Source organism: Cebus imitator, unplaced genomic scaffold, assembly GCF_001604975.1.
Source record: "Cebus imitator isolate Cc_AM_T3 unplaced genomic scaffold, Cebus_imitator-1.0 Scaffold193, whole genome shotgun sequence".
Classification (NCBI taxonomy): Eukaryota; Metazoa; Chordata; class Mammalia; order Primates; family Cebidae; genus Cebus; species Cebus imitator.
The window spans coordinates 2,910,945-2,921,383 of NW_016107508.1; the positions used below are offsets into that span (position 1 = coordinate 2,910,945).

At 43.4% G+C, this 10,439-nt stretch overlaps 1 protein-coding gene across 16 annotated transcripts in view; it reads left to right on the forward strand.

Annotated features, from left to right (window-relative positions):
• Window positions 1-10,439, forward strand: part of UNC79 (unc-79 homolog, NALCN channel complex subunit) — a 276,166-nt gene that overhangs the window by 156,075 nt on the left and 109,652 nt on the right. For all 16 annotated transcript variants that reach the window (XM_017547000.2, XM_037745182.1, XM_017546992.2 and 13 more), the window contains one exon: window positions 7,287-7,444. In XM_017547000.2, the coding sequence (XP_017402489.1) occupies window positions 7,287-7,444 (158 nt within the window). The remainder of the gene's footprint in view (window positions 1-7,286; window positions 7,445-10,439) is intronic.

The window sequence follows — 10,439 nt, forward strand, 5'->3', positions numbered from 1 at the left end:
CAGCCTCCTGAGTAGCTGGGATTACAGGCATGCACCACCATGCCCAGCTAATTTTTTGTATTTTTAGTAGAGACGGGGTTTCACCATGTTGACCAGGATGGTCTTGATCTCTTGACCTTGTGATCCACCCGCCTCGGCCTCCCAAAGTGCTGGGATTACAGGCTTGAGCCACCGCGCCCGGCCGAAACATTCTTATTTTATATGTATGAGAATGAGTCGGTAAAAAAGGAAAAGATTGGTTCAGGTTAACTTGATGACAAAACCACTTTAAGGCTCTACCTTTCTTTACTCATTTTGTTTATTTATTATTCATTCAACAATATGAGGGTTTACTGTATACATTATTATTCTAGGTACTTAGGGAATTTGCAATCTAGTTTGGAAAGGGGTGAATCCTATATAGAGAAAAGGTGACCGTGCAATTTAGTATTCAAATTGGTCTGCGTTTGAGAGTGAAGAGAGGTGGTCTTCATATAGCCCCAAGAGGATGAGTATAAACTCGACAGTCATGGTTAAACTAAGATTAATGGTCACTCCATGTATATATAAGTCACTGTCACTCCAAAGGAATGTGATAAATGACTGCTTTATACAGCTCAAAGGTGGGAAAAAGCATTTCTGGATGAATGATGAATGATAAAAGACTCTGGAGACAGTACCACTTGAATGGGCGTTGAGATAATGACAGAATTTTTACTGGTAGAGATTTGAGATGGGTGGGGCATATTGTAAAGCATGGGAATGTCAAGAGCAAACAGATGGCAGAGTTGGAAAGAAGAGACCAGAAATGAACAGGGCATACTTGGGGGATACTAAAGCTTTGTTTTTGGTTTGTTTGTTTGTTTTTGCTGGATGGTGTGGATGTAAGGGAGTAATGGAAAATGAGGCTGGAGAAGTAGATTGGGACCCAAGTATGAAGGGCCTTGAAGATAGGGATTTTATTTAATGATGTTTGGAGATCCACGGCAGATCTTAAAATAGAGTCAGAGGTATGCTTTAATAAAATGAGTATGGAGGAAAAAGAGATCTTTAGAAAGCACCCACATTTAAGAGAGTGCTCAGAGCACATTGCAAAGGCTTACTGAATATAAACACATAACACAGAACTTTCTCTTGAAAGTTTTGTTAGAAGAGGAAAGGAGGTCAGGTGCAGTGGCTCATGCCTGTAATCCGAGCACTTTGAGAGGCCGAGGTGGGAGGATCACTTGACGTTGGGAGTTCGAGACCAGCCTGATCAACATGGTGAAACCGTCTCTACTAAAAATACAAAATTAGCCAGTGGTGGTGGCATGTGCCTGTAGTCCCAGCTACTTGGGAGGCTGAGGCAGGAGAATCACTTGAACCCAGGAAGTGGAGGTTGTGGTGAGCCGAGATTGTGACGTTGCACTCCAACCTGGGCAACAAGAGCGAAACTCTGTCTCAATAATTTAAAAAAAAAAAAAAAAGAGAGAGAGAGAAAAAAAAAAGGAAACATTAGATACTTAGAGAGAAAAGGGAGTAGACATTAAGGATTTTTAGGATAAAGAAAATCAGTGTATATTTATGGTCAGTGGGAAAGGATCAGAGAAAGAAAACAGTGGGTCCGAGTTCTGGAAGGCAGGAGAGTGTGCGATCAGGAACAAAGGGTAGGGTGGAAAACAGGAAGAATACCCTTTCCTTTGAAAGAATATAAATTTTGAAGAAAAGAGAAAGCGTTAAGGGGAGTTTATAACAGGTGGCTTAAGCCCTAAGAATATTAGGTGTTGATATCTTCTCCTGAGAGGGGGATGTTAGACATTGGGTTGGGAACTTCAGGAACATGGAAAAGAGTATGGCACAGCCCATATGAGGAAAGCAGCAAGAAGTTAACAAGAAATAACCAAAGAATCACCAGCTTTAGGGTTCAACTGAGGTTAGCTAGCACCAGTTTGCAGTGGACCAAGTTAGTAGGGGTTTGGATTTCTTTTCCTCTGGCGTTCAAGGGCCTGGGAGTGGATGAGAGCAAATGGGCAAAGGATTTATTCAGGACTGGGGACTGGTGATATGGTTATGATGGAAGCTCAGAGGGATGAGGATTCTGGAATGATGAAGTAGTTGTCTATGGGATCCAGTCTACAGCTGGAGGCAGATGAAGCCGGAAGAATTGATATTTGGGAGAAGAGTATGCAAAAGAGGGCAGAGGAGTCTCAGTTAGGATAGGTTGGGGTTGGGGGGAATTTGGGTATTTTCAGCCTTAGAGAGGGGAGGTCAGCATCTCATCCAGCAAAGTAAAGACAGAGGCCACTGAGGATGAGGAGGTGTGAAGGCAATGAGACCAGGGTTTGATCCAGTGATGGCATCCAAAGAGGCCTGTGTGAGGAGCAAGACTGAGCCAGGTGCCAAGCTGACCAAAGGATTGGGAGAGGGTCTTGTGCATCAATGTCATGGGTTTCAAAAAACAGCAGCTGCTAAGAGGAGACCTGGAGGAAGTCTTGGGAAGCAGGAGTCATTTAGGCCAGTGAAGACTGGAGTCCAGACTCATTGAGAGGATTAAGAGGAAATCTTAAGGCCAGGCACAGTGGCTCATCCCTTTAATTCCAGCAGGTCGGAAAGCAGAGGTGGGAGGATTGCTTGAGACCAGGAATTTTAGACCAGCCTGGGTAACATAGCAAGACCCCATTTTTACCAAAAAAAAAAAAAAAAAGCCAGGTACGGTAGTGTAAGCCTATAGTCCCAGCTACTCAGAGGCTGAGGTGGGAGGATTGTTTGAGTACAGGAGTTTGAGGCTACAGTGAATTATGGTGGCACCATTACATTCCAAAAAATCGTAAGAAATTGTGTTACCAGAAAAATGTGAGGTTTCAGCTACGTGAGAAAGGGGAAGCTGTGCCAGTTTCCAGGCTGCTGTAACAAATTGCTGTGAACTGAGTGACTGAGTGGCTTAAACTTAATGAAGTTTATTCTCTCCCAATTCTGGGGGTCAGAAGTCTGAAGTCCAGGTGTCAGCAGAGCCACGCGCCCTGTGACAACTGTAGGGGAGGATCCTTCCTTGTCTGTCTCCTGGATTCTCATGGCTGCTGGCAATTGTTGGAATTTCTTGGCTGGTAGCTGCCTCACTCCAGTCTTTGCCACATGGTCTTCTCTGCTGTGTGCCCCTGAGTGTCCTCGCCTCTCCTTATTAGGGCACTAATCCCTCATTCATATTTAGGATGCACCCTATCCATCAGGAACTCATCTTAACTGATGACATCTAAATAAGGCCCCATCTTGAGGTTCTGAGTGGATGTGAATTTTCAGGGAGCACCATGCAGCCCACCATGAGAAAGGTGGAGGATCTACAGAAATTTCTTCCCAATAAAACAGCCACAGTGGGAGGAGGAAGCTGGGGAAAGGGAAAGGGTAGACGTGGCTGACCTGGAGTGGGGAAGAGTAGGAATGACCTGGAGGGAACAGTGTGAAGTTCAAGACCATCAGCAGATTTGGACAAAAGGAGTGAAGGAACAGGGTCGAGAGTTAGGCAGATGCTCCATGAACTCAACATGGGAACACTAAATGGGCATTTTTTTTAATTGTGAAAGCAACCCCCCAGAATGTACACATGCCAAATGGACTGTTAGTTCCACGGGACCACCCACTCAGCCTTTGGGGTCCATAGTCCAGACTTTCTCCTTAAAGAGTCAGGTTTTTCTCCTCAAAGTGTTACCCTGACACAAAAACCATGACGGATAATGAAAGGACCTGTGGAAAAGATGCTCTGCTTCTTTCCAAACAAGCTGCCTTAGAGAGCTGGGAAAGCTGTAGGGGGCTGGCCGAATCCGTGGTTTTGTCATGGAAATGGGTTTCTAGCAGGGCTATATGGCTGGCCTTCTTCAGCTAAATTGGAAGTCCATGAAGGCAGAAATGATGTCTTCTTTTTCCTTTGCATTATTCCTAGGGCCTATTGTTGTGCCCTGGAAGCATCATCATCCTTGTCACCATGATGGTGATAGCAGCTTGAGGTTTCTGAATACCTACTATGTGCCACACTCTCTGCACATCTCGTTTAATACAGCCCACACTGGGAGGACACGAAGCTTTAGAGATGCTATGCACTTGGTTACATAGCTCATTATGGCAGGGTTGGGATGAGATCTCTATTTGTGTAGTTTCCACTATTCAGATTAAGCATATGGTGTTTGAAAATCACTCCTGTTCTTTCTTTCTTTTTTTTTTTTTTTTTTTGAGACGGAGTTTCACTCTTGTTACCCAGGCTGGAGTGCAATGGCACGATCTCGGCTCACCGCAACCTCCGCCTCCTGGGTTCAGGCAATTCTCCTGCCTCAGCCTCCTGAGTAGCTGGGATTACAGGCACGCGCCACCATGCCCAGCTAATTTTTTGTATTTTTAGTACAGACGGGGTTTCACCATGTTGACCGGGATGGTCTCGATCTCTTGACCTCGTGATCCACCCGCCTCGGCCTCCCAAAGTGCTGGGATTACAGGCTTGAGCCACCGCGCCCGGCCACTCCTGTTCTTTCTATAGCTCTGGTAGGTCTTCTGAAAAACAGCCGACTAGAGTGGCTCATACCTCCATATGCTCTCTGTAAAATGGAGAAGGCATGTATCCCTCTTCCCTTCTCTTACCAGTGCAGCATGAGCTTTTTAAAGACACAAATGTAGGTGACCCTTGAACAATAGGAGGTGCAAATGCTGATCCCTGTGCAGTTGAAAATTCATGTTAACTTTTCTCTTCCCAAAAACTTAACCTTTAATATCTTACTGTTGACCAGAAGCCTTATGATGATAACACAAAGAGCTGATCACCACATATTGTGTATGTTTTATGCATTACCTATTGTATTCTTACAATAAAGTAAGTCAGTGAAAAGAAAATGTTATTAAGAAAAGAATAAGGAAAATGCATTTACAGTACCGTACTGTATTTATCAATTCCATAAGTTTATGCCATCTGTTTACAAGATGAATTGTCTGTTCGAAATGGTGAGCAGCTGCAGACCTCAAGCAATGGTACATATCAAGCAATTCAATTTCCTAGTAATGTCATGACTTTTCTCTGCTTCCTGGGAACACTTCCAGCCTCACTAGTGGCACTTCGTATGGGACCCATGGTGCTATTCAAGGTTTATGGTATTGCACTAAACATGATGAAAAAGACACAAGAACTGTGAGGGATCACTTTTTACTGTGATTTGCAATTTACTGGAGAGAGGAACTGCTCACACAGAGAGACAACGCTTGAGCTCACCCGAATAGCAACAGGAGGTGGCTACAAAATTATTACCATAGTACAGGGTGTACCGCAATTGGTTTTATTCAGTTACGATTTAATACTGCATCTTTACATTTGCTTAACATTTCTCTCCACTGTGAATGATGCTATATATGGTCTGTATGTGTTTGTGTGTGTAAGTTTTGGTAAATTTTAACTTTTTATAATAGATTCATGTATAATTTATGGTAATAAATGTTAGTAACTGCGTATAATTTATATAACTTTCCTTAAATTTTTTCACTATTTTGAGGCTACATGGTACATCTGTGAGGTTTTTTTTAAATTGTAGCAACTCTCCTAAAAAAATTCAATATATTTATTGAAAAAAGTCCATGTGCTGGGCGCGGTGGCTCACGCCTGTAATCCCAGCACTTTGGGAGGCCGAGGCGGGTGGATCACGAGGTCAAGAGATCGAGACCATCCTGGTCAACACGGTGAAACCCCGTCTCTACTAAAACTACAAAAAATTAGGTGGGCATGGTGGCGCGTGCCTGTAATCCCAGCTACTCAGGAGGCTGAGGCAGGAGAATTGCCTGAACCCAGGAGGCGGAGGTTGCGGTGAGCCGAGATCGCGCCATTGCACTCCAGCCTGGGTAACAAGAGCGAAACTCCGTCTCAAAAAACAAAGCAAACAAACAAACAAACAAAAAAGAAAAAAGTCAATGTATAAGTGGACCTGCACAGTTTAACCTGTGTTGTTCAAGGGTCAACTGTAGTTTTGATTCTGATATTGACTCTGGAGTCAAATAGAAAACAAAATAAAATGGCAACATAAACAACCAAAAGGCATACTTTAAACAACTGGAAAAAAATGTAAACAATAATGTATTCTTACTAAAATAGATTCAATTCAGAGTTATTCTGGTAGAACTTGATAGGGACTTAGCTGAAACTTGCTGAGGTGCAAGATGTTATCAGAGATCTCTTTCTCTGTCTTTTCCTCCTCCCCTTTTTCATTCCCTCCCTGTCTCTTAGCCCTGTTCTGGCTTGGCTTTTTTTTTTTTTTTTTTTTTTTTTGAGATGGAGTTTTCCTCTTGTTGCCCAGGCTGGAGTGCAATGGCACAATCTCAGCTCACCGCAACCTCTGCCTCCCATGTTTGAGTGATTCTCCTGCCTCTGCCTCCTGAGTAGCTGGGATTACAGGCATGCGCCATCACACCTGGCTAATTTTTTGTACTTTTATTAGAGGTGGGGTTTCTCCAATTGGTCAGACTGGTCTTGAACTGCCGACCTCAAATGATCCACCCACCTCAGCCCCACAAAGTGCTGGGATTATGAGCGTGAGCTACCGCGCCCAGCCTTGCTTCTGAAATGGAACTAAGTGTTGGCTTCTCTGTTAAGTGCAGGCTGCCCCTGTGAGATGGGAAGGAGTTTCATTGGAAGCTGCAGGCTGACATTGCCCTTCGTTCCTGATTTCAGGAGAGAGAGCCTCTGTCTGCCAGGGTGCTTATCAGTCCCTAAAATAAGAGTTCTGTAATTTCCATGCTTGGGTCATACGCCTACTCCTAGCTAATTATTTTATTCAGGTTGTTGAAGTTCTTTGGTCAGCCTGTGTTTTGTGTTCCCCCTTATGAAAAAGACGGTTGGGGAGCTTGACTGATGACCGATATGTTCTTGGAGAGGCTGTTATTAAGAGTAAAAGAGTTGTTCTTTGACATCAGAAGAGGCTGGGCAGGCCAAATCAACCGAACTTTCCAGGTGTTCACTGTAAGAACATTTTTAAAAATTGCATATTTCTCCATCATCCTAACGTAACTAATTTTGACTTTGTATATCACTGAAGCCATTGTTCCTTTATATTGCTGAATTTACATTATGCAGATTTTTAAGTTATAAAATGTAATGTTAAGTGAAAGTGTTTTTCCTCTAGTGTCACACTAAGAGGACAGAGCATAGGTGATGTTTATCAGAGGATTATCCTCTTGTGGATGAGTGAAAACCAAAAGGACCCCTACCACTGCCTAGTAACTATACTTGCTGTAAATTAAGAGGACAGGGTCTTTTTCTGGAAAGATTGTGTTGACTGTCACCACTTCACTTCTCCTTGATTCCCTAGCCTGTGGAGGGTCGTCAAATCGGAGTTCTCTCAGCTGTCTTCACTGGCGGTCCCTCTTCTCCTCCATGCCTTGTCACTTCCTCATGGTGCTGACATCTTCTGGACAATCATAAACGGCAACTTCAACAGCAAAGACTGGAAGATGAGGTTTGAAGCAGGTACCTCTGTGTTAGCTTAAAATTCATTCTGGGTCACACGGTACACAGGTGTCTAGTCACAGGATCTATTTTGGCACCTCCTTTCTCGTCTCTTCTTTTTAAAAGACATTCTCCTGCTTGTTGGTGTCCCTTGGGGGTTCTGCTTTGGGCTTCCTCTCTAAAATAACAGCATTTTGCAGAGTGGTCCTTCGGGGAGGGAGGTCCTGTCCAGTTTTGCGTAGGACAGACCCAGCTTATGCCTATTACTCAAGTGTAACAATTAACTGCACCCATGTTTACTCCCAAACAGGTACTGGCTTGGATACAGTCAACCTGTTAGTTTACTTGTATCAGAGTTATGGGGAATGTTTGTTAAAATGCACATTATTAGGCTATATCCTAGACCTACTGAATGAAAATCTCAGTGGGAGGTGGGGGTGACGCCAGAAACTGAGATTTTTTTTTTTTTTTTGAGAAAGAGTCGTGCTTTATTGCCCAGGCTGGAGTGCAGTTGCACAGTCTCAGCTCACTGCAACCTCAACCTCCTGAGTTCAAGTGATTCTCGTGCCTCAGCCTCCCGAGTAGCTGGGACTACAGGTGCATACTACTATGGCAGGCTAATTTTTGTATTTTTTAGTGGAGACAAGGTTTCACCATGTTTGCCAGGCCAACTCCTGACCTGAGGTGATCTACTCATCTTGGTCTCCCAAAGCGTTGGGATTATGGGCATGAGCTACTGTGCTGGGCCAGAAATTGAGATTTTTAATGAGAGGTTTGAGAATCTCTGCTGATACCCTTGCCACTGAAGGATCAGGGACCAAGTCTGGTACAGCTTGAGTATAATTTCCTAGTAAATAGAACGGCAAATGCTCAGAGTAATGTGGTAAGGAAGGAACCTAGAAGGGTCCTGTTAGCCTCATGTCTGCTGGCCCACTGTCACCCCAATCTGCTAGTAGTTGCATTCTTGGGGTGGCAGGTGGGGTCAGCATGCATAGTGCAGCTTCTCAGAACAGTTCTGTATGTTAGTGTCACAAAAGTTTGGCACAAAAATGGAAGTTCCATTAGTGAGGTAACTATTATACCTTTAGTCCAGTTCCTTAATATGTGGCAACTTCAAAATGTTCTTGTTTTTTTAATGCCCACAGGAGTCTCGGGGTTAGATTATTTATATGATAACACATCATGTTGTAGGGGTTAGGATTAATCTTCTGAATCATGGCTTTGGTTATGTTACTTTTCTTTCTTGTTTAGTGTAGTGTTTTGTTTTTTTTTTTTTTTTTGTGTTGAAGTCTTGCTCAGCTGCCCAGGCTGGAATGCAGTAGCACAATCTCAGCTCACTGCAATCTCTGCCTTCTAGGTTCAGGCGATTCTCTTGCTTCAGCCTCCAGAGCAGCTGGGACTACAGGCGCGCGCCACCACACCTGGCTAATTGTTGTATTTTTAGTAAAGATGGGGTTTCATCATGTTGGCCAGGCTGGTCTTGAACTCCTGACCTCAGATGATTCGCCTGCCTCAACCTTCTAAAGTGCTGAGATTACAGACATGAGCCACCGCACCTGGCCAAGGTCATGTTACTTTTCTACTCAAGAAATTTTAATGGGTTTTTCTCAATGCCTAGAGAATAAAATTCAGACTCCTTAAACTGCCATTCAAATAGTCTGACTGCAAGTGCAGACAGCCGCAATTCCTACTCTTCTTTCTACACACACCGTGGCTGTGTTCTCACTGCTTCCTGCCTCCCCTCATCCATGCGCGGGCCATTCTGGGCTCTCCACCTTTCATCCTCTTTCCTTTAGGGCCCTACACAAATACCACCTCCACTTGATCCACCTTCAGATGCCACCATTGAGGTTCACCTGCTAGGTCCCTGCTGTGGAGAGTAGTTTCTGTATCTGCTGATCTCCCATAGCATTTTATTTATATCACACTAGAGGCATTTCCAGCTTTTTAAAAGTTACATTTCAGTTATAGTTGTACATGTCATCTATTTTAGTCAATTTAACTTTGAAGTCAAGAGTTATGAATGATTCATCTTTCCACTTCTATCTCCTCCCAAGTGCCTAAGATAGTTTCTTAGTGGTATACTTATGTGTGCTTAATATATATATTTTAAAATAAGTGAATAAGTGAATTTATTGAATAAATTAGATATATGCTAGGTACTATGGGAACAATAGAAAGAAGTACAAGAGCAGAGTGCTCTCGTCAGGAGGCTTCCAGTTTAATTGATGAGACCAAACATAAGCATGTAAGAGGTTGACAAGTTATAAAAGGCATAAATATAATCAAGACCACAAAAGAAAATATTTCATATAATGAGCACGTACTGTGTTCATAGATAGCTCATATTCTTAGCACACAAATGGTATATGTAAATTAATGATATGCAAATGAGCAGTATTTTTACAGGAGTTCATAGGATGGAAAGGTCACTCTAAGAGATCAGAGAAGACTTTACAAAACGGAATTTCAGAGAGATTGTCTAAGGATGGTAGAATGTCAATAGGAAGAATATCGTAGGCCAGTTGTGGTGGCTCATGCCTTTAATACCAGCACTTTGGGACACCAAGGTGGGCAGATCACTTGAGGTCAGGAGTTTGAGACCAGCCTAGCCAACATGGTGAAACACTGTCTCTACTAAAAATACTAAAGTTAGCTGGGCATGGTGGTGCCTGTCTGTAGTCCCAGCTACTCGGAAGGCTGAGGCATGAGAATTGCTTGAACCCGGGAGGTGGAGGTTATAATGAGCTGAAATCATGCCACTGCACTTCAGCCTGGGCAACAGAGTGAGACTCTGTCTCAAAAAAACAAAACAAACAAAAGCATATTCTCAGCTGCCGGAACAGCTTAAGCAAAATATTGAAACGTCTTAATTGGCACTGCACTATATTGCTTTACTAGTATTGTAACTTTTTTTTGTTGTTTTTTTGAGACGAGTCTTGCTTTGTGCCCAGGCTGGAGTGCAGTGGCACGATCTCGGCTCACTGCAACCTCTGCCTCCCAGGTTCAAGCGATT